This window comes from Chaetodon trifascialis, chromosome 20 (genome assembly GCF_039877785.1).
Source record: "Chaetodon trifascialis isolate fChaTrf1 chromosome 20, fChaTrf1.hap1, whole genome shotgun sequence".
Lineage (NCBI taxonomy): Eukaryota > Metazoa > Chordata > Actinopteri > Chaetodontiformes > Chaetodontidae > Chaetodon > Chaetodon trifascialis.
The window spans coordinates 305,527-327,804 of record NC_092075.1 but is presented as its reverse complement, the minus strand read 5'-3'; the positions used below and the strand labels follow the sequence as shown (position 1 = coordinate 327,804).

Genomic DNA, 22,278 nt, shown 5'->3' with positions numbered 1-22,278 from the left:
GCACCGTCACTTTGAACACAGTCTTAAAAGAAACATGACCAAGATAACAAGGAGGAGATAGCAGAAAGCTAAAGCTAGCACAAGCTAATGCACCTTGTTGTTTAAAGTCATGGCTGCAAGTTTGTAAGTTTGTCCATTAAACCGTAACTTTAACTATATTTGACTTCATTAAACATCTCATCATTAACATTAAACAGTCTGTGAGTGAGTTCAGCCGATGTTTCCATCAGACTGAGGAACCGATGAGAGCCTTTTGTCTCCTCTGCATTCAGCTGACACCGTTCACCGTCCAATAATTCACCTTCTTTCTGCACACAAGCTGCTGTTTGCTGAACAAAGTTGTTTTCTGACTTACAGAACATCCTGTGAGCAAAGAAGTCAACGAACACAACAGCCCCCCTCTTCCTCTGCGCTCGCCACTCCTTCTTCCTCCCCGCTGACAAGAAAAGCTGTCAGCTGAGGCTGCAGGCAGCGAGGGAGTTCACCGTGCAGCTGTGAGGAGGTGCCGTGACCTGAGAGGAGGCTCAGCGAGGAGGCTCAGTGATCTGAGAGGAGGCTCAGCGAGGAGGCTCAGTGATCTGAGAGGAGGCTCAGTGAGGAGGCTCAGTGATCTGAGAGGAGGCTCAGTGAGGAGGCTCAGTGATCTGAGAGGAGGCTCAGTGAGGAGTGAGGAGGCTCAGTGAGGAGGCTCAGTGAGGAGTGAGGAGATGCCGTCCGGCTGCTGGATCTCTGCGCTGCTGATGCTGCTGGCGGCTGTAACTTGCGCTCAGAGTGGAGACGGAGACGCTGTTGTAGGTAAGAAGACACATTTTTAATAAATTCACAAAAGTCATGAAATGTGACGTTTAGGTGCTCTGGATCAGAACAAATACCTGGGATGGGTCACTGTACCATCATCATCATCATCATCAGTTCAGAGAGGTTTAGTTACTGTGAGCGAATAGGAGAACGCAGGTGGTGAATCATGTGCGTTCAGTGTTAGTGAATCGACAGGTAGACTCACCTGTGAGAGGTTGTGATGTCATAGAAAGGTGAGACATGCAGTCTTCTTTTAGAATCCTTTGAACATTTCAACATCAGAGGCTGATGGGAGTCAGTTGTGCAGGCGTTTGCTCATAAACTGAAGTATTGAACCCTTTGACCCGATGGTGGCGCTGAAGTTAGAGGATGAGCAAAGTTCACAGAGAACGAAGCTCACAACGACGCTGGCAAAGCCTTCGTCAGCTGGCCCAAAATGAACTGTCAGTGATTGATTCTCTGTTTGACTTGTTCCTGTTTTAAACTGAATCTTTGGGTTTTGGACAAAACAAAACATTTGAAGACAACATTGTGGGACTTATGATGGACATTTTTCATGATTTTTCACATTTTTCAGACTAAAGGATTCATTGATTGATGGTGAAAGTAGTTTGTAGATGATTGTAGACGATGGCTGGATGAGCAGAGTCAGGAAACTCATCTAAACCCTGAATGTCTGCAGGGATGGAAGTTAATACACCGAGTTAATATTATTATTGTTTTAATCAACGTCTGAGAAATCAACCTTTTCTGTCACCAGGACAACGTTCTTCATCTCATCCCATCCAGATTATCGTGTCTCTGTATTCTGAGACTGAACATTTGACTTGAGTTTTAAGGTCCCCTCATTCTCTAAATGACTTAAAGAAGGTTCCCTGTACGACCTCTGACCTCTGACCTCTGAGCTCACATTACTCACAGCATTATCTTCGCCTGGTTTGACTTTGGCTCTGTTCAGTTTTATTTCCGTCTCGTGTCCTTCGTCAAAGATCTTTGTGTCTCTGCGAGGATTTAATTGTTACTGTCCATCGTGAGTCTGGCTGTTTTAGTAAATGTCTGTTGGTGAACCGTCCTGCTGATGGCCAGAGATCAGCTGAGGAGCTCGGCCTCCTTCATGTTGAAAGGAGCAACTTCAGGTGGTTCAGCCTGTGATCGGGATCCTCCCTGGCGCCCCCCTGTGGAGGAAGGAGCAGCAGACGAGCACTAGAAAACAGATGGATGGATGAATGAACTGTTTCCCTTTTGTCCTCAGAGGCCAGAATCAGCTGCACCTCCCACATCATGACCGACGGCTGCAGCCTGACCTGTCAGCTGGTCGGAGGCGGAAATGACAACGAGGATGATGAAGATGATGAGGCCGATGGCATTGAGAAAATGACAGTGTGGTAAAGCGTTTTATCTTTCATTGCTCGATGGCACATCGGCAGCACTCAGATCGTGTGACTGATAGAATCTCTGCCCTCTGTTCACAGTTACACTGACTGGAGCGTGATGAGGATCGAGTGCATGGAGGATTTCGGCGACACCGTCAGCTCCACAGATCTGAAACCTGTCGTTAACGTCAATGTGACCGTCCACCTTAAGACAGGAGCCACGGTCACAACAACCGTCGACCTGAAGAAAATCGGTAAATCCTCTCTGCAGCTCTGCGTTCACACTCAGGTTAAACACTGAGTCTGAAGTCTAATCAATCTGAAGTCTAATCAATGGTCTGAAGTCTAATCAATCTGAAGTCTAATCAATCTGAAGTCTAATCAATGGTCAGTGCTGTTTGCGGTGTGTTCACTGTACCGTACTCACAGTTCGTTTGCTGTAACCACAACCGTCACCAAACTGTAGCTGCCCTGTTTCTTCTTCTGTGGTCTGGACCACATGAACCAACCCGCAGGTGTGAAGACACCTGTCGCCGTCCCCTCATTCTCCTCTTTTTTTTCTCTTGTGTTCCTGTAGTTAAACCGAGAAGTCCTCAGGTGTGGAACGTTACCTTCGACCAGGAGTCCAACCAGGCTGTCATTCATATTCGGACTCCGTACCACAACGATTACCTGAAAGTGGACAACCAGCTCTTCCAGCTGCTCATCTGGACCGCAGGCAGCAAAGTACAAGCATCCTCCAGTTGTGTTGCTTCAGTTGGTTTTCCTCCCTTTGAAAATGCTCAGCAGTGATCCAACTGTTCGTGTTCTTGCCGTTTAGCCGCAGTCTCACAACCTCTCGTCATTACACATGAAGATCGACATGCAGCACCTCCGAAAGAACTCAGAGTACCACGTGAGAGCGCGGGCCATCCCGCAGACCTTCCTGCAGGGCAGCTGGAGCGAGTGGAGCCAGACGGTCAGCTTCTTCACTCCCACAGGTAAGAGCGCACATGTTTCCATTTCTTTGAACCACAGAGGACAAAAGTGATCTTATCTCAGACTGTCCTCTCTTTTCAAGAAGACACAGACCAAAGACAGACAGAGGACAGTCCAGAAACATACACACTGATTGTGTGTCTCGTCCTCTTGGTGGTGGTGCCTTCCAGTGTTGCTTTCTTCTGGAAAAACAAGTACGACGTCTCTGCTGTCTAGTCAGGAAATCAATCAATTTAAACGTCTCGTATATTAATATTTCTTTTCCCTTCCCACACAGGATATTTACCTACATGTGGCCGAGCATCCCACACCCCAAACACACACTGGTGCAGATCTGCAAGCCCCATAAAGTGAGTGGTCTTATGTTGACACTGTTTCACCTTTAAATCTGCTGGATTTTCTCCTCAGTGAATCCACTCAAATTGACTGATTTCACTAAATGTTGTTGTCTTGGAGCCTTAAGAGTAGTCGGTATTGTGAGCACGCTGATGATAAAGTCATTGATAATCCCATGATTCCTATTTCATAATAACCAAATGTGAAACCCCACGCAGGGCCTCCTTTTGAACTTCAAGCCTGAGGTGGTCAGTGTCCTTAAAGTCTACCCGATGGAGACAACAGAGGAGCAGCTGTGTGGGCTTGCAGAGCCTTTGAGTGCTGCTGCTGCTGCTGCCGCCGCCGAAGGTGCACAGTCCAATCATCCATGCTCCACGCACAGCTCTGACTCCTCCAGGAGCACCACCAGTGCCAGCACAGAGGAGCTGGAGCTGTCCGCCCTGCTGAGCAGGAGCTCCTCCGACGGAGAGGAAGGCCTCCAGAGCACCAGTCCTTCACCCACTGACATCCTCCAGCTCGGGGAGAGACCTCACACACCTCAGCCTGAACATAGCAATGGAGGAAATGAGGCGGAGGTGTTTGGAGTGGGCCAGCAGGAGGAGGCCTACGTCACCATGTCCAGTTTCTATCAGATCAAGTAGATCAGGAGGAGGAGGAGGAGGAGGAGGAGTGGTGATGGACAGGCAGACAGACCTGGCTATGAATCAAACTTCTGAGAATTCTCTGAATCTGTGGCTCCTCACGATGTGCCAAGATAAGTGTGAGGGGCCACAAAACCATTAAATGCATAAGAAGGAAAGAACCCCCCCCCCCCCAGTGACTTTGATGATCCCTTCACTTTTCCTCTAGCGCCATCATCAGGTCAACATTTGTCCACCACTTACTCCCTCTGAGGCCTTTAAAGATCATTCAAATCAAATGATCGGAGAAGGAAAATGTGGGACCTTCAGGGTCATAAAGTCGGGAAGCACCGACCTAAAGAGCTAACTGAGGAGCAAAAGTTCTCCTCTGAATATGAAGAATGAGATGCATCTATCGAGAGACTTACTCCTACATAAGAGGAGAACAACTGATCACATGATTTATCACGTGCTCACTGCCGGAACAGCCAATCAGAGACATCACCACATCACATCCCTCCATTCCCCCAAAACAATCCCAAAAAATCTGAACATGATGTGTTATCTGCAAAAGCGCACAACTTTATCATTTTTTAAAGTTCATCTTAAACGACCACCTTAATATCGTCAGGAGCAACCAAAGGGGCTCCAGCAGCGCAGGGCGCCGCCTCCACAACAGCGAGGGGTTTGTGATGGACAGGTGGAAAAAAGAGCAGTCAGCTTTGACCCTTACGTCTGTAAAAGTTGAGTATTTTTACTTTAATCCTTCACTTGAGTCCAAAATGTAGCAGTTTGATAAACGAGCACTATCGACCACGAGGGACTGAAATGTAGCTTCTGATGTATTTCGTTGCTTTTGACGCCGTATGATTGTATCAAATGTATTTTCAGAATATCTTATATGTTGTATACTGACATGCCGCCTCGTTCAGTCACCTGGTGTTTCCAGAGTTGACTGTTGGAGGAACCTCAGAAGATCACTGCAGTGTTTCTGTATGTTTTACTACAAATCACAGAACAGTGTCCGGAGCATGCTGGCTTCCAGGCAGCTCATTGGTTGAAGGATCAGTTCACCTCATTACCTGAGCTCGGTGAGGTCTGTTGTGAATTACCTTTCTCAAGCAAGTCTTGCAAGTTTCATACCACAATTACGCAAATGGATTCTATTGGCTGCCTGGAAGGTGGTCGAACAGTTCCATTAAGCTTTGGATTCATACAGACGGGCAACAAATGAGTGAATCTCAACCTGAAGTGTGTTAGTGCTGTTCCACCGTGAGTTTCCAGAACAGCTTCAGTTGTCCTGATAGATTCTGTGGAACTCAACTGGAAGGACGAACTCCAGTCCTCCACCAACCAAAAAACCATAATCAGCCCTGGAACCACCTAAAGGACCATCAGAACCTCCTCAAGACCCACCAGAACGACCTAATATATACCTGGAACTTCCTCCAAATGTCCACCTAAAAAAGAAATAAAGTGAAGAATCACCCACCGACAGCTGATGAACAAGCCACAAGGACGAGCGGAACCTCCTCCAAGAACCACCTGAAGGATTCATAGAACCTCCTGACTGACAACCACTCTGTTCAGGGTTCCCTTCAGTTTGTCACCTGTCTGCGTAAAGATTTACAACAAGTCTTTAACGTGAGAAACGCCAGTGAGTTCCTTTAACAGAAAGCTGCTCGTATCATAACTGTAAACTGTTAGAGAACCGAAAGTCCTGCTGTGGGACGGACGTCTCACTGCTGTAAAGACCAGCAGCTCTGAATCACAGCCTTCGTCATCCGATCGCACTGAGTCTGCAGGTGAGATGTGGGTGTGTTGCTGCAGCAACCCAACCCGACTTTGTGTTTGTGGAGACGCCAAACACACAACATGCTGCTTCTTAATATATCTGACACAACCTCCACCTCATGTTTCCCCACAGCGACGGCTGAAACACAGAATGTACGCTTTGTTTCTTGACTGTACTGCAGACACTGTTCGTCCTGCACGACTGAACCTTCGACCACATGTTGTCTCAAACGCTTTTTATTTAAACGGTATGCTGTGTTTCATATTAACACACAATAAAAGAAAGAAGTGTTATAAAGCATGCTGCTGCCTGTCCTTATCTTTACATCATATTCAGCTTCCATGATCAAATGATCAAAGTCGCTCTCTAAACTAGCATTCTCAGCCTGAGACGGTCATCCAGAGAGTCGTCTCTAACTCTTACAGACACAGAATCATCACATCACAGCCGCTTCCTGATTGGTGAAAGGTCACGTGGTGTTTCTTCAGCACACCTGACAGTTGGGAGCTCAGAGCTTCCAGGCGTTTCTCATCATTAGAATAAAGTAGACATCGCTGTCAATGGAGGCGCTGACTCCACAGTAATAGTTGAGGAACTCCTCTTTGGTCACCTGTCGATGAGAGGAAAGGTTTCACGCCATGGCGACATCACAGTCAGACAGAATGAAAGCAGACACCATCACCAGATTGTTGATCAGACAGCAGCTGGTTTCCATCCAAACGAGCTGAAAGCAGACAGACTTTCTGTCCAGTGAAGACATGAAGCTCAGCAGCGAACGCCTCGAGGTCAATCTACGATAGTCTGCCACGGGGGCGTCACAGGTTTAACATGGAGTGAAAGGTGTGACTGCAGTGTGTCCACACCTGAGTCTGCTGCTGAAGGTCCACTGACAGACTTACGAGGCAGATATTTTTCCAGCATCATGTTTGGATGGAAACAGCGAGTGAAGAGTGTGAACGTGTCTGAGAAACGATGATCTGAGTTCATCGTGTAAACTACAGGTTTCAGTCACTGACCTCTGACCTCTGACCTCTGTATGCTGTATGGTTCTATGAGATCTAATTATTGCTTCATACTGAATGCGTCTTTCTCTCTTTGAGGTCGATTTCAGAAACAGGAACCATACGGTATACTGTGCAGAAGGTTTCCAGTGAGCAGGAAGTCACACACTTTCCTAAACTAGAAAACCATGAGATGGAAACCTCCTCCACCCTCCTCCACCCTCCTCCACCACCATGAGCTTGTTTACCAGAATGGCACTTAGTCAGAGTTTCCAGGCATTTCTCATCATCACAATAAAGTAGACGTCTGTATCGATGGACGCGCTCACGCCAGCATAATAATTCATGAATTCCTCCAGGGTCACCTTCAGAGAGCAACGGCAGCATGAAGACACGTCTGCACCAATGACTGCACAGCATGAAGACACGTCTGCACCAATGACTGCAGCTTCTCTGCCACTGACTTCACACCTGACAACAAGCTGCCTGTCAGACTAGACTTGGGGCGGTAATTACCTTTCCGTCTTTGTCGTACGGAGAATCAAAGCTGTCCAAGAACTTCCTGAAGACTTGGTCCTCTGTCCACTCGCCGTTCTGGTACTTGGGGTGGTACTTGGCGTTATAAACCCCCCTCAGGTCTTCGATGGTGATCACGCCGTCGCCTGTCTTATCCAGCTTCCGAAACGCCTGCATGACCACCTCCTTCCTGGCCTTCGACATCTGCGGCTGCAGTGAACAGACAGACGTTCAGAAACACGGGGCGACGGCGAGCGCACGCCGGCCGTGGGTATATTTACCCTGAGAGTGACCAGGAACTCGTCGAAGTCGATGGTCCCGCTGCCGTCGCGGTCAAAGTGCTGAAAGAGAGCCGTGGCCTCGTGTCTCTCCATCAGGATCCCGTAGTCATTCAAACCCTTCACGAACTCCTTGAAGTCCAGCGAGCGGTTGTTGTCATCATCCATGATTTTAAAGGTTCTGACAAACAAACAGATTTCAGATGTGACCGCCATGAACAACAGCTGCGTTCAACCTTTGACAAGAGCGCTGGATGAAGTATTCAGAAGTACCATGATTTGAAAATACCCCATTACACATCAAAAACCTGGTTCATCAGGAAAATGTACTTCATGTTTAAAGTAGAAGTACTCGTGGGTTACTGTGTCTGTCGGCGTCGTATTACTCTGTGCTGTGTTTTCTGCAGCTGAGCTGAGTTCAGTCACTGATCAGCTGCTTTAAAAGCTCCTCTTCATCTGCAGGACAACAACAAACAACACTGAGTCCGTCTGTCCGTCCACACTGAGTCCGTCCGTCCACACTGAGTCCGTCCACACTCAGTCAGTCCACACTGAGTCCGTCCGTCCACACTGAGTCCGTCCATCCACACTCAGTCAGTCCACACTGAGTCCGTCCACACTGAGTCCGTCCGTCCACACTGAGTCCGTCCGTCCACACTCAGTCAGTCCACACTGAGTCCGTCCACACTGAGTCAGTCCGTCCACACTGAGTCCGTCCACACTGAGTCAGTCCGTGAGAACATCAGCAAACGAAACCACAAAATCAGCAACAGCACACAATAATGTGATAATAAGGCGAACACATCACAACATCCTGCAGCCTCCGTTAGCTGTTCACAGCTCATAGGACAGGAAGACGAAGACAGCGTCATCACTGAGCTGTGCACGCCGATCAAACACGTTCTGACTCTTTACTGCATCACCACAAACACTGAGCTCAACTGCAGCGCTGAGGCACCTCAGTCCCTCCATGCTGTGCTGCTGTGACAGCTGAGCTCCTCATGCTGACTGTAAAACACGTCCCACCGTTTGGAAACACTTCCAGCTGAAGCTTCTGTTTGTGTCTCCTCTGCATCATCACCTCCAACATCTTTGACATTTGATGTTTTAGCCGCGTCGATGCTAAACTCTTCCCAGAGGGATGTCCTCCTGTTCTCCTGTCTGTTTGACTGTTGCATTGTGGGTAATGTAGGAGGCAGTTTATGATGAGAAGAAGAGTTTGTGGGATGAAACAGATATTTCTGGTGAGGGAATTGTTGGTCTGAAAGAGCTCGGCCTGTACCAGCCCTGCATGGAAAGTGTCCTGAGACAACTTTTGATGTGATTTGGCGTTATACAAATAAAACCGAATTGAACTGAATTGAAAAATTGAATGTCAGAATGAAACATGACCGTTCATCATAAACTCACTGACAGTCATGAACAGGTGGAGGATGCACGAGGAGCTCACCTGCCCAGACCTTTGATACCGGACGATCCTCTGGCCAGACACTGCAGCCTGAGTCTCTCCACCGGGTCCGAACACTCCGACAGTCGGCGCTTGGCGTTCATCGCCATCTCTCGATCGTGTCTCGACGTCCCCGCCATCGCCGCCGGCGCCAACAGAGCACGTTTGTTATTCAAAGGACTGACAGTGAAAGGAGTCAAAGGTTCTACGTCCAGATCACTGCAGACTCTTCAGGTTCCGTCTGAGAAGAATCCACTCAGCGTCTGGAGATGAATATGACTGGCTGACGATGAGCAGCAGCTCTGGCCTCTGATTGGCTCAGACGTATGGCGGCTGTTGGAGCTGGATGGCTGACGGATGAAGCCTGAACGAAACAACACGTTTCAGACACTTCAGAGGACAAATGAAAGCAACTGCGGCTGGACAAAATAATGTGAACGCCCTGCTGAGGGTCACATGACCGTCAGCACGACGTCAGACGGATTACAGGTGGTGACTCTGTTTGGAAAGGTGATTTCTTCAAAGCCGCTGAGCGGTGGAATGTAACTACATACATTTACTGGGGTACTTATGTACAATGTTGAGGTACTTTACTTGAGTATTTCCATTTTGTGCTGCGTTATACTTCAACTGGAGTACATCTCAGAGGGAAATACTGTGCTTTCACCTGACAGTGATGAAAGATACTGTCTGAGGTACACACAGTAGTCTGCGTATTTTTACTCTGATACTCAAAGTACATGATAATACTGATGGACTTTTACTGCAGTAAAGGATCAGAACAGTTCCGGTCCCGGACTGGTCTGCGGCAGGTGTGCTCGCAGTCTGTAACAGCTCGTGATAGCAGGAAGCTGCAGGTATGACGTCATCAGGTGGCTGTTCTGAAAAGCCGTTGAATCACAGACAAAAACAAACTTACCGACACTTCGACGCTTTTACCTTCAGCCCGAACAACAAACAGGAAGTTTGACACGGAGCGAGCCGCGGTTACCATGGAGACCTGCTTTCTGTCCCGTGATTGGCTGTTCAGTAGCAATACTTTCAGAGACGTGTTTCCAGTTGTACCTGTTTATAAATACTACGAGTACTGCTACAAGTATTTACTGGGCTCGCAGTACTTTTCTACTCGTAAAAAAACGAAACGTCTGAACGTTTTTTGAAGATAAACTTTAGTCAAACGAATGTTTGCTAACCTCGCTAACATTTCAACACTTCCGGTGGTTGTTTCATAATAAAGGTCTCCCACTTTCTTCACGTAAGAACGCTTTTATTATGTATGATTATGAAACGCATACAGGAAGTGTTCTGTCTGTCTGTCTGTCTGTCTGTCTGTCTGTCTGTCTGTCTGTCTGTCTGTCTGTCTGTCTGCCTGTCTCTGTCTGTCTGTCTGTCTCTGTCTGCCTGTCTCTGTCTGTCTGTCTGTCTGTCTGCCTGCCTGTCTGTCTGTCTGCCTGTCTGTCTGTCTGCCTGTCTGTCTGCCTGTCTGCCTGTCTCTGTCTGTCTGCCTGTCTCTGTCTGCCTGTCTGTCTGTCTGTCTGTCTGCCTGTCTCTGTCTGTCTGTCTGTCTGTCCGTCTGTCTGTCTGTCTGCCTGCCTGCCTGCCTGCCTGTCTCTGTCTGTCTGTCTGTCTGTCTGTCTGTCTGTCTGTCTGTCTGTCTGTCTGCCTGTCTCTGTCTGTCTGTCTGTCTGCAGCGCTCTTGTCTCTTGTCTGCAGTAGTCATCAGTGTTCACTGCCCTCTGGTGGTCAAAGTCTGGAGCTACACTTACACGTTTTTCAGTGGGAATAATCAAAGTAATTCATCAGTACGAGTAATTGCCTCCTCTGTGCAGTGGGTGGAGCATGGGAGAGGTAGGGGTAGGTGAAGCTGTTATCACAGCAGGTGTGTTGTACCGGAAGGAGCACACACGTGTTTGACTGACAGGTGTGTCACAGGTGTGTCACATCAACAATTTGTTTGTTTGCACACGCGTTGTTTGCTGATGGAGGCGCGTGCAGAGTTCGGCTTCACAGACCTTTGTGGATGATGAACGGACGCGTCAGTCAGGTGAACAGAGGTGAAGAAGCTGTTTGTCACTAAAGACTCTGATGAGGATCCAGGTTCAGACTGAACTTCTCTGGTTTTCACATGACAAGTACACCTCACTTCACCTGTGTCATATCTACATATATATGTATATATACAAATACGTGCGCGCGTGCGTGCGTGCGTGCGTACAGCAGGCAGCTCATGCAGACCGTCATTGACGGAGTACAGATGCTTTAGTCTTTTCGCTGCTTCTCATTGGTCACAGAAGGAGCTGCTGTGTTTGCTCATTGGTGTCTCAGACAGCGGGTGAGGACGCTTCCTACGTCTCCACTTTGGACTGGTACGTCCCCGTCCACTCGACCTGACCGAAGGCCTTCTGAGCGTCCGCTGAAGTCACAGCTGTCTCCATATTGTGCTCAGATTAGCACATATGAAGTCAGGAGCATTGAAATGAATGTGTATGTTTAGGTTGAAGCTGTCTTAATTACAATGTGAAGTGAGAAGGTCAAAGGTCGACTGTTGGTGAGTGACGTTCATAAAGACGAGAAGAGAACGAGGTGACCAGATTTCATTTATTTTATCCAGCTGAGACATTCTGCTTCCTCAGGCGACAGGAGACACCGTGGACACTGTTCTACATCTGTGAGCTCACAGGTGAAAGCAACCAAAAGCTTGAACGGACTACAAACACACTTTAAAGACTGGATGATGGTCTGAGTGGCCATGACCTACAGGACAGGACAGAATGGACTCCTGGTTCACTGAGGTTTTATAGAAACTAAAAGACTGATGAGAGAAAAGTCCACCATGATGTCATCGCTTACTCATATCCCATTAGCAACTCTGAGCTAATAATCATCAGTCCATTACAAAATAGAGAGAGGAGGTCCAGGATGTGAGCGACGTCGACCCTTATTTAGCCCATTGAAAGGTCAGTATGATCACCAGCTGGTGAGACACATTCAGGGTCCACCGTGTCCACGTCCATGTCTGTATGTCCTCCCAAAGTCTGACCTGAACTAATGACTTTGCAGTCGTCAATACTCGTTACAAAATTCCAAAAGTTGTTTTTTATTGCCTCATTGTCAATGCAAAGTGCCCCCCCACGCCTCTGGTACTGGGTGGTGGCCCTGTTTACATCAGCAAGGCAGACCCAGTGTTTCTGTGGATCTTTAGCTAAGCACCACTTGGAATGATCCACCTTAGCAGTCCAGGACCCCAGAACAGTGTTTATGGATTTGATATTTTCCACTTTATGTTTTTTGTCACAGAAGGACCGCTTTCGGTGCGGCTGGCAGCCCCACGTCTGGACGAGCAGATCACTGTCGACAATCTTTGCAATAGAGACATAAAGATCTCCATCTGCAAGAACAACAGGAGTCGTGTTACATGACGCCATGCTGACAATCTGAGGCCGTCAAAGCAAGCGAGGATCCCGCTACAAACACTGCTCTCAGCATTCGTTCACTACCTGAATGAGGTGATTTAAACAAACGTGCAGGTGTCTCACCGTTAGCGCTCTGTCCCATATTTTTAGCAATACTCTGGACAGGAAGACCACCATTTGAGATCAGTGGCTGGAAGTGATTGTCTGGAGCAGGCTGGAACCAGTTAACAGCTTGCTGAAGTTCTTGATGAAAGTCAGGTGGAATATCATGTTGAAATGGGAAAGCTCCGATGTACTGCAGATGTTTACCTGGAAACAGGACAACACGACACGTTGACTTACCAGCTTCAGCATCCAGCCTGTCCATACTGAAGAGTTAATGAGCACAGTACCTATTTTTGTGAACTGGCTGTAAGGGAACGTCACACAGATGAACGTCTGAGCGTTTTTATTTCCGCTGTCAGGCCAGAAATGGTTTTGATCTCTTCTGAACGGGAACCTTGGTGTACTGTGTAACATCCAGACTCCGGTGCCGGTTTTATCCACCATGACAACTCCTGGAAACATCAACAGTTAGACAGCAGGTCCAAACCAGACCAAACCAAACCAAATGATGTGTCGTCTCTGAGGCCGTCAAACTGTTCTGTGAGCAGCTGTCAGTACATGAAGTGACATGTGTCTGGGTCAGAATGTGGTCATGACAACAAAGATGGTTCCCTGGAGACAGACTGACCCATTGTTTTCTCCTGTCCTTGTCCTCGCTAAAGAGAGAACATAGATTTCTCTGGAGGACTGGCCATTTCTCCTATAGAATCCCTATTGGTCAATAATATGCAACTGAAATCTTTCACTAAGACGCTTTATAAGAGTCTCTGTGATCTCAATGTGGATAATTCTGCTAAAGTAAAAGGCAGATGGGAATCTAACTTGGGTACAATAGAGCCTGGGGACTGGGATGCCCTCCAAGGTCCTGGTGTCTAACTCTGCCTGGAAGAGGCAATTCAAGATTTTGCATAGGCTGTATATCACTCCTGAAGCCAGACACAGAATGAACCCAACTCTGTCAGAACTTTGTGCTAATGTCAGTCTGCTGTCGGATCCTTTATTCATCGTTTGTGGAGCTGTCCTCATGTTCAGCAGTTTTGGATTATAATTATTCAAAAGTTTAATGTCATTTTTCAAGCATCATCTACATATGAGCACAAGGACTTGCCTGTTGGGACTAGAGGATGAATTACCTGCCGATTTTTGCAACAGAGACCTTTCGCACATTTTGCTGCACTGTGCCCGGAAATGTATTCTGGCCTTATGGATCACTGATAAAGCTCCCACTCTCAATCAATGGGAACAAACTGTGACCAGTATCTTTCCATTTGAAGCTTACTCTACAGCACTGAGGGATAAAGCCTTTTTATTTTATCGGACCTGGGATCCATTTCTTGACCACCTGGTCCCACTGCACGTCGTAGGATGAGGTCAGGGCTTATAGACCTGGCCTGGGAAAAAGATCAGACTTCCTGAACTCTCGTCCCTAGTTTTATTTTATTACTATTTATTCATTCATATTATTATTTCAATTCATTGATCTATTTTATTTGACGTATCTCTGTCAGGTTTAAATGCCTGTATTTTTGAACTATTATTATTGCTATTTTGTTTTGTCCTGTTGTGCACATGCTTTGCAAAAAAGTTAAATAAAAATATGTTTGAAAAAAAGAGAACATAAAGAGTGGCATGTCTGTCACAGGTTCATATATCTGATTAATCTAAAAGCAGGTGGCCTTCTGGATTTAAGATAATATGATCCTTTATTGGGGCAGCAGGTAGTGTGCGTGCCTCACAGCAAGAAGGTCGCTGGTTCGATCCCCGGGTCGGGCCTTTCTGTGTGAAGTTTGCATGTTCTTCTTGTGCATGCGTGGCTTCTCTCCGGCTTCCTCCCACAGACCAAAAACATGCTCATTAGGTTAATTGGTCACTCTAAATTGTCCTTACGTGAGTGTGAGCGTGAATGGTTGTCTGTCTGTGTGTGTTGCCCTGCAATCGGCTGGCGATCGGTTCAGGGTGACAGCGTTGACAGCTGGGATAGGCTCCAGCCCCCCCGCAACCCCAAAAAGGGATAGTCGGGTATAGACGATGGATGGATGGATGATCCTTCATTGATGAACCGCTGCAGCAGCAGGGGGCAGAGTGTGGTGATGAGCTTTGATCAGCTCACATGGCTGCTCAGAGGATATTGGTTTAGACCCTGCACTCGAGTCGGTCTGGGTGTGTCTACAGAGCTGACAGATGGCAGCAGGAAGGAGGTGTTGTGTCTCCTTCAGGCACCGCGGGTGAAGCATCAGGTCCACCAAGCACAAGCACCACCCAGCTGCAGAGCGCCATCAGCTGATCCCTGGTGTAGATAATGGGGCCACGGCTGCTCTTGAGATCACCGGATGCAGAAACCCACAGAAAGACCACCGCAAACTCAACGAGTTTAGTGTCCAAAGCTTACGCATAACTTAAAGAGTAATTACAAAGTAAAAAAGTGCACGAGCTGCTCGTCATGTGTGGAAACACGTTCGACCAGCAGCAGACGAGCATGTATTTTAGGACCGACAGCCTCGACATCGCTGCATCCACTGTACTTTTACATGTTTCTTCTTGGTTGTGAGTTTGTGAAGAGTATCATTCGTCGTTCACACCACGACTTCCATGTGTGACCAATCCTTCAAGAGGATGAATGCCAAACTAATGATGAGCTGACACACCCTCCACTCAGTCAACAGCAGGCGACCGTCACACTTCTGCGTTCAGTTTTGAACAGTAATGCAGAGATTGGATGTGTGCTCACCTTTACTGTGGCCAAACTGCTCGTCAGCAGAGCATCCTGGAGGCTGGTCGCTGTAGCTGATGAAGCCAAAGTTTGGTGGCTAAAGAAAATGATGTAGAAGAAGAAACTAAGATCAGCAACACACAATCACAATCCCAACCACAACATGTTCTTTTATTTAAGCATGCTATAATCCAGCCTCTGCTGAAAAAAACAAATCTTTACCCCACCCTTCCAATTAATTATAGGCCTATCTCCAAACTGCCCTTTGTTTCTAAAATTCTGGAAAAGGTAGTTGCCATGCCGCTTACAGCGGCACATGGCATGTATGATCCATACCAATCTGGCTTTCGTAAACTGCATTCAACAGAATCAGCTCTTATTAAAGTCACTAATGACCTTCTGATGGTGGAAGATGATGGGAAATACTCATTATTGGTACTTCTTGACCTCAGCTCTGCTTTTTACACTGTGGATCATGGTATCCTGCCTTATAGGCTAAAGCATTTGGTGGGTATCTCAGGATCTGCTTGGACTGGTTCTCATCCTACCTCTCTCACAGTTGTTCTGTTGGGCCAGTTTATGTCTGACACAGCCCCTCTGTCTTGTGGTGTCCCCCAGGGTTCTGTCCTGGGTCCAATACTGTTTTCATTATATTTGTTGCCTCTGGGTCAGAAAATTAGCCGTTTTAGTGGGATGTCATATCATTTATATGCTGATGACATTCAATTGTATTATTCATTCAAACCTGACGAGAGCAACAAACTATCAATTTTAAATGACTGTTTGCAGGCCATTGAAATCTGGATGTCCGAAAACTGCCTTCAATTAAATACGAGCAAAACAGACGCTCTTATACTTGCTCCCCCAAAATGGATACCTTCCATTAAGCAGCATATTGGGCCTTTAAGTGATTGGGTTAAACCCTGTCTTCGAAATCCAGCTATGTCTTTTGACCAGTCTCTGTCACTAGACAGCCATGTCGACCAATTAACACATTCTTGTTTTTTCCATTTGCGCAATATAGCTAGAATAAAATGTATGGTACCCAAGGTGGAACTAGAAAGGATTTTACATGCTTTCATCTCATCTCGTTTACATTATTGTAACGCTCTTTTTTCCTCTTTAAGCCAATCACCTCTAAAGCGTATTCAGACAGTCCAAAATGCAGCTGCTCGCCTTGTAACAAGAACAAACCGGAGATCCCACATCACCCCTGTCCTATCCTCTCTTCACTGGCTCCCGATCACTTATCGTGTTCACTTTAAAATATTGGTGCTAACTTTTAAGGCTTGGCGTGGTAGCCAGGTATATTGCCAATCTCCTTCACCCGTATGCCCCAAACAGAGCTCTTAGGTCAGGTAAACTAAAACTACTTGTTGAATCCCAATCCAAGTACAAAACCCGTGGTGACCATGCTTTTCAAGTTCTCGCACCGAAGCTGTGGAATACGCTTCCTCTAACACTGAGATCGGTCGACTCAAGTGAAATTTTTATGAGGCAGCTGAAAACATTTTTATTCAGACAGGCCTTCGGTTGACCAGTACTTGTTTTATTCCATTTTATTCATTTTATTTATTGTTTTTCTTGCGGTTCTTTTCTTAGCTGTTACTCCCTGTCTTATCTTTACTTATACTTATATTCTTATTGACATCATTTCTGTTTTTATCCTTCTGCTTTTATTGCTGTAAAGCACTTTGTGATTTTTATCTGTGAAAGGTGCTATATAAATACACTTTACTTACTTACTTTAACACACCAACAGTGTGTGTGTGTGTGTGTGTGTGTGTGTGTGTGTGTGTGTGTGTGTGTGTGAAACAGAAACAGTTTCTCACCATGGACCTCACTGGAGTGAACAGAGGCCGCAGGGTGTTTGCCAGAATGCCTTCAGGGTCGTTGATGGGCTTGTACGCAGTGGCAGAAGGTCCTGCTGTCCCTCCAGATGAAGCACTGGGTTTCAGGGGTTCCATCTTTTTCACTCCATTTGAATCAATGTAAAGATACTCCAGACCAGTTAAAGTACCTTGTCTGGGCGCCTTGTATAAAATGTACCTGGTTAAGAGTTGGAGTAACATTGAAGGTACAGTGAGTAAGAACTGGTCACTCCACACAGACAGGAGGCAGCATATCAGCAGAGAAACCGCTAACTGCTGCTCAATGCTCTCTTTGCTGTAGCTGCTACCTGCTAGCAACATTTTAAGCTAAAGATCTGTCATATCTTAAAGATCTTAACTTGAAGAACAGAGAGCACAGGACCTCTGAAAAAAACTGTTGCAGTTAAAGGAATACTTCGACATACTGGGAAGTATTCACTTACTCTGACAATTTGTCATGATGAAACAATCAAATCAAATCAAACTTTATTTGTATGGCACTTTTCATACATTCATACTTTTCATACAAGTGCCTCACAGAGGCTAAAAACAGCAAAAAAGAAAGAGAAAAGCCAGCCCTCCCACCCCCATAAATACATAGAGACATATCTAGATCTGTAGAGACTCACAGACACACACACACACACACCGGCGCACCCATATGGACAAGGCAGGGAATAAGCCACCTTAGGGGGCCATCCACACTGAGAGGGCCCCCGGCCCATGACTAGGGAGCACCACCCGAGACCACCCCGACCCAGACAGACAGGAGGCCCCCCACCGAGGTACAGAGGCCTCCAGCTATCCAGGCCAGAGATGTCCCCTCGGCAGCGCCCCCAACAGTAGACCAAGAGCATCCCAGTGTGGGGGGCCCCCATGAGGAAACGCCGCAGCTAAAAACCAAGGGACTAAGACATAAACATTGAATGAAATAAGATGAGTAAATGAAATAAATAGTAAATAAACATGTCGTTAAATATGATACGATATGATAACATAAGATAAGAAGCCTGATTAAAGGAATGAGATAAATCAAACAGAACAAGTAAAAGCCTGATTAAAAGGTGGGTCTTGAGCCTCTTTTTGAAAACATCAACGGTCTCTGCGGCCCTGAGCTTCTCCGGCAGGCTGTTCCACAGTTGGGGGCCATAATGACTAAAAGCCGCCTCCCTGTGTGTTTTAGTTCTTACTTTTGGTATGGTTAAGAGGCCGGAGCCGGAGGACCTCAGGGTCCACGAGGGTTGATATGGTAAAAGAAGGTCAGATAAATAAGAAGGCCCGAGACCGTTAAGACATTTGAAAACTAATAAAAGAACCTTAAAATCTATCCTGAAGCACACGGGACGCACTGCAGCGATTTTAAAACTGGTGTAATGTGCTCCCGCCCTCTGGTCCTCGTCAGCACGCGAGCGGCTGAATTCTGTAGTAAATGAAAATTTGAGATTCTCTTTTTGGGAAGACCAGAGAGCAGAGCATTACAATAATCTAAGCGACAAGAGATAAAAGGAACGGGCGGACTCTGGCTATATTCTTAAGATGGTAAAAACCTGTCTTTGTTAAGTTTTTGATATATGGAATAAAAGTAAGCTCAGAGTCAAAAATCACGCCCAGACTTTTTACAGAATGTGTCGGTTTAAGATCTTTTAGTTTTGATAGAAGTTTCTCTCTCTGACCTTCAGGACCAACGACTAAGACCTCTGTTTTGTCCTGATTGAGCTGAAGGAAATTTTCTGCCATCCATGACTTGATGTCTAAAATGCAGTTAAAAAGGGCATCAATGGGCCCTGTGTCATCAGGAGACACGGCAATGTACAGTTGCGTATCATCAGCATAACTATGGAAGCTGAAGCCGTGCCTCCTGATGACGTCCCCGAGGGGCAGCATGTACAGATTAAAAAGAGTTGGACCTAAAATTGACCCCTGGGGAACCCCACACTTGATCTCATGGGCACCTGAGGAACATGCATCCCAACTTACAAAGAAGTGTCTGTCAGTGAGGAGACGAACCAGTTAAAAGCAGTACCTGAAAGGCCGACCAGGTGCTTCAGTCTGTTTAATAAAATGTGATGGTCTACTGTATCAAAGGTGGTGGTTAGATCCAGTAGTACCAAGACTGTGAACTTGTGTTTATCTAAATTGCACCTGATATCATTTCAAATCTTTACTCCTCACTACTGCCGCCAAGTGCTTGCTCATGGGGGAATTGTTGGGTCTCTGTAGATAAAGAGCTCGGCCTGTAGCAGCTCTGTGTGGAAAGTGTCCTGAGACAACTTCTGTTGTGATTTGGTGCTATACAAATAAAACTGAATTGAATTGAATTGAATTGAATTGAATTGAATTGAATTGAATTGAATTGAATTGAATTGAATTGAATTGAATTGAAATTGAATTGAAACAGAAATTGAATTGAATTAATAGGGCTGTCTCGGTACTGTGGTTCATCCTAAAACCAGACTGATACCTTTCTAAAATGTTCTTTTTGTTTAAAAAATCGTTTACTTGGTTAAAAACCAGTTTTTCTAAAATTTTACTTAAAAAGGTAAGTTGGATACAGGTCGGTAATTATTAAAAATATCGGGGTCTAAATTGCTCTTCTGCAGAAGGGGCTTCACCACCGTCGTTTTAAAGGAGGTGGGGAAGACGCCCGTCTGAAGAGAGCAATTCACCATGTATAACAGCTGTTCCTCAAAGAACCCATAGAGCGCTTTAAAAAACGGTGTGGGAATTGGGTCTAAAAGGCAGGTTGTGGGGTTTACCTGGGAGAAAACTCGACCAAGTGTCCTTGCATCAACCAGGGAAAAACCCAGTGTTTCCTCAGGTAATACCTGTGATCCAGACGTATTGGTAGTTAAAACCTGTTGCGATAAAAGACTGGATCTGATTTTATCAATTCTGCGCCTGAAGTGGTCTGCAAAGTCTTCACACAGGGTATTTGTTATTGTCTTATGAGATCTGTTAAAATGACTGTTTATTAAAAGATCAATTATGGAGAAGAGAAATTCGGGATTATTTTTGTGGTCAGAGATTAGTTTTTTGAAGAGAGAAATTCTTGCCTGTTTAATAGAGTTATTGTAAGTTTTGAGGTGATGACGTAAAATTTCATTGTGGACTGTTAGTTTTGATTTTCTCCATTTCCTCTCAGCACTCCTGCAGTTTCTTTTCAGTTGTTTAATTTCTTCATTTCTCCACGGAGGTGTAGGTTTTTTCTTAATTGTTTTTGTAAATGGATGGAGATGGAGAAACAGGTTAATCATGAGTTAGAGGTGCAGGAAGGTGGGTTTGTTACCTTCGGACAAAGACAGGGTTTCCTGTTTCCCATCTTAATGTTGAGCTGACAAACAAGGTGATGTCAACCGTCTCTATTGGCTGTCAGCAGACTGTCCAGTGTGAAAGAGAGTCGGCCCGTTTCAGTCGTAACAGGATAAAACTCAGATGAAGCCCACAAAGCAGAGCTGACTCGGTGCGGTGTCGGCACCGCACCGAGTCACCTAAGCTAACAGGTGACGTTAGGTTTGGGGGTGTGGACACACTACACTGTCAAATCCAGAACGCTTTCTCGTGGCGTGACTGTGCAGCTGTGCTCACCAGTTTACTCCATGTTGTGCCAATGAAGAGAAAAGCCATCATGGACTTTGTGGACTGGTGTCAGCAGAACCACCTGATCCTAAACACCAGCAGGACCAGGAAGATGATTATTGATTTTCAAAGGAAACCTTCCCCTCACACACCAGTGAACGTTCAGGGCTCGGACGTTGACATTGTGGACTCATTTAAGCACCTGGGTGTTCACCTCAACAAAAAACTGGACTGGACAGACAATACTAGAGAGACATAGGTCCTTTGGTGTGTACAGGGCTTTACTATGGACTTTGGGGAGGGGGCAGCATGGACAAAGACAGGAAGAGACTGAACAAACTGGTTAAGAGAGCCAGCTCTGTCCTGGGCTGCCCACTGGACTCCATCGAGGAGGTGGTGGACAGAACGTTAGCCAAGCTGACGTCCATCATGGACAACTCCTCCCACCCCCTGCACCACACTGCGAGGACCCTGAGCAGCTCCTTCAGCACAGATAAATAAAGTCTATCTTATCTTATCTTATCTTATCTTATCTTATCTTATGTTTGGTCATGTGACATCAAAACCACGAAAACAAAGCCCTCATTGTTCTCTGTCCTGAAAAACATCCATGTTGACGAACTAACGTATTGGCTTTTCAGCTGCTTTGAATGAGGCAGCAGCTACAGCAATTCACGAAGAAGAAAAGCAAACAGCTAATTAAGGTAGCTAGCGTAGCATCGATGCAGGTAGCACAGCTGATCTCAGCAGCTGACCCAAACACAGAAACTGTGTAAATGATGACGATGATGATGATAAAGATGTTTGCCTCACCAGTCCTTTTCACCGTTGTTCTCATCTCTGCAGGTCACTCTGGCTTCAGAGCTCCAGCAGAACAGACTGAAGGTCCAGACCAGCTTCCACATGACCCTGAAACACAGCAGCACATCAGCTGGGTTTGTTTTAGGGCCTTTTTGAACGTGCAGGACCTGAACGTGTCACAGAGCGGCCTGACGACCTTCCAGTCAAAATGAAGGTGGACACATTAATGGAAACAGCAGCACGAGGTTCATCCAAACACTGAGGAGATGAAACGGTTTTCATGGCTGATAAAGTGAGATGCTATGGAAAGAGTCTCACCTCAGCCAATGAATTTAACAGGTTTTTCTGTGCTGTGAATTCTACAACCTGGACTTTTGTTCAGATCCTCCACCTGGTTTCTTCACATGTGAAATATACCATGAGTGTTTTTCTCCTGATGACCCTGAGCTCCTGAAATCATACCTGAGTCTTTGGCTTCAGTCAGGAACGTCTGACTCTTCTGTGATGAGCTCTATCCTCTCGTTCAGCACTTCCAGGACCGACTCTTTAACCTGAGCTCCGCTCTCGGAAGTTAACCAATCACGTAGCTGCTGTTCAATAGATCTTATTTGCTTTTTTTGACATTTGTATGAACAAGCCTCCATTTATGGTCATGTGACC

General features: G+C 46.2%; 3 protein-coding genes across 3 annotated transcripts; 1 reads left to right on the top strand and 2 right to left on the bottom strand.

Annotated features, from left to right (window-relative positions):
* The first annotated feature begins 706 nt into the window (after window positions 1-706).
* il7r (interleukin 7 receptor) lies at window positions 707-4,126 on the top strand. Its single transcript, XM_070989265.1, has 8 exons — window positions 707-795; window positions 2,051-2,183; window positions 2,271-2,425; window positions 2,749-2,897; window positions 2,992-3,151; window positions 3,232-3,343; window positions 3,427-3,499; window positions 3,704-4,126. The coding sequence occupies exons 1-8, from the start codon at window positions 708-710 to the stop codon at window positions 4,124-4,126; spliced, it is 1,293 nt and encodes a 430-aa protein (XP_070845366.1). The 5' UTR covers window position 707.
* A 1,996-nt stretch (window positions 4,127-6,122) lies between these two features.
* Window positions 6,123-10,324, bottom strand: capslb (calcyphosine-like b). Its single transcript, XM_070989256.1, has 5 exons — window positions 10,063-10,324; window positions 9,146-9,285; window positions 7,699-7,876; window positions 7,418-7,627; window positions 6,123-6,510 (listed from the first exon to the last, which is right to left on the bottom strand). The coding sequence occupies exons 2-5, from the start codon at window positions 9,280-9,282 to the stop codon at window positions 6,409-6,411; spliced, it is 627 nt and encodes a 208-aa protein (XP_070845357.1). The 5' UTR covers window positions 9,283-9,285; window positions 10,063-10,324; the 3' UTR covers window positions 6,123-6,408.
* A 1,760-nt stretch (window positions 10,325-12,084) lies between these two features.
* Window positions 12,085-21,722, bottom strand: LOC139348976 (deoxyribonuclease-2-beta-like). The gene is made up of 6 exons (XM_070989417.1): window positions 21,631-21,722; window positions 17,203-17,419; window positions 15,389-15,467; window positions 12,948-13,112; window positions 12,679-12,864; window positions 12,085-12,530 (listed from the first exon to the last, which is right to left on the bottom strand). Exons 1-6 carry the CDS (start codon window positions 21,720-21,722, stop codon window positions 12,085-12,087), a joined length of 1,185 nt encoding a protein of 394 aa, XP_070845518.1.
* Window positions 21,723-22,278: the final 556 nt, after the last annotated feature.

Excerpts from the sequence above, each read along its gene's own strand:
- LOC139348976 (XM_070989417.1), bottom strand. The coding sequence starts at position 21,722 with ATGTGGAAGCTGGTCTGGACCTTCAGTCTGTTCTGCTGGAGCTCTGAA. Across the intron at positions 17,420-21,630 it reads AACAACGGTGAAAAGGACTG|GTACATTTTATACAAGGCGC; the intron begins GTGAGGCAAACA and ends ACTCTTAACCAG. Across the intron at positions 13,113-15,388 it reads GCAGTTTGGCCACAGTAAAG|GAGTTGTCATGGTGGATAAA; the intron begins GTGAGCACACAT and ends TGATGTTTCCAG.
- capslb (XM_070989256.1), bottom strand. The coding sequence starts at position 9,282 with ATGGCGGGGACGTCGAGACACGATCGAGAGATGGCGATGAACGCCAAG. Across the intron at positions 7,877-9,145 it reads GGTATCAAAGGTCTGGGCAG|AACCTTTAAAATCATGGATG; the intron begins GTGAGCTCCTCG and ends TTTGTTTGTCAG. Across the intron at positions 7,628-7,698 it reads AGTTCCTGGTCACTCTCAGG|CCGCAGATGTCGAAGGCCAG; the intron begins GTAAATATACCC and ends TGTTCACTGCAG.
- il7r (XM_070989265.1), top strand. The coding sequence starts at position 708 with ATGCCGTCCGGCTGCTGGATCTCTGCGCTGCTGATGCTGCTGGCGGCT. Across the intron at positions 2,426-2,748 it reads CGTCGACCTGAAGAAAATCG|TTAAACCGAGAAGTCCTCAG; the intron begins GTAAATCCTCTC and ends GTGTTCCTGTAG. Across the intron at positions 2,898-2,991 it reads TCTGGACCGCAGGCAGCAAA|CCGCAGTCTCACAACCTCTC; the intron begins GTACAAGCATCC and ends CTTGCCGTTTAG.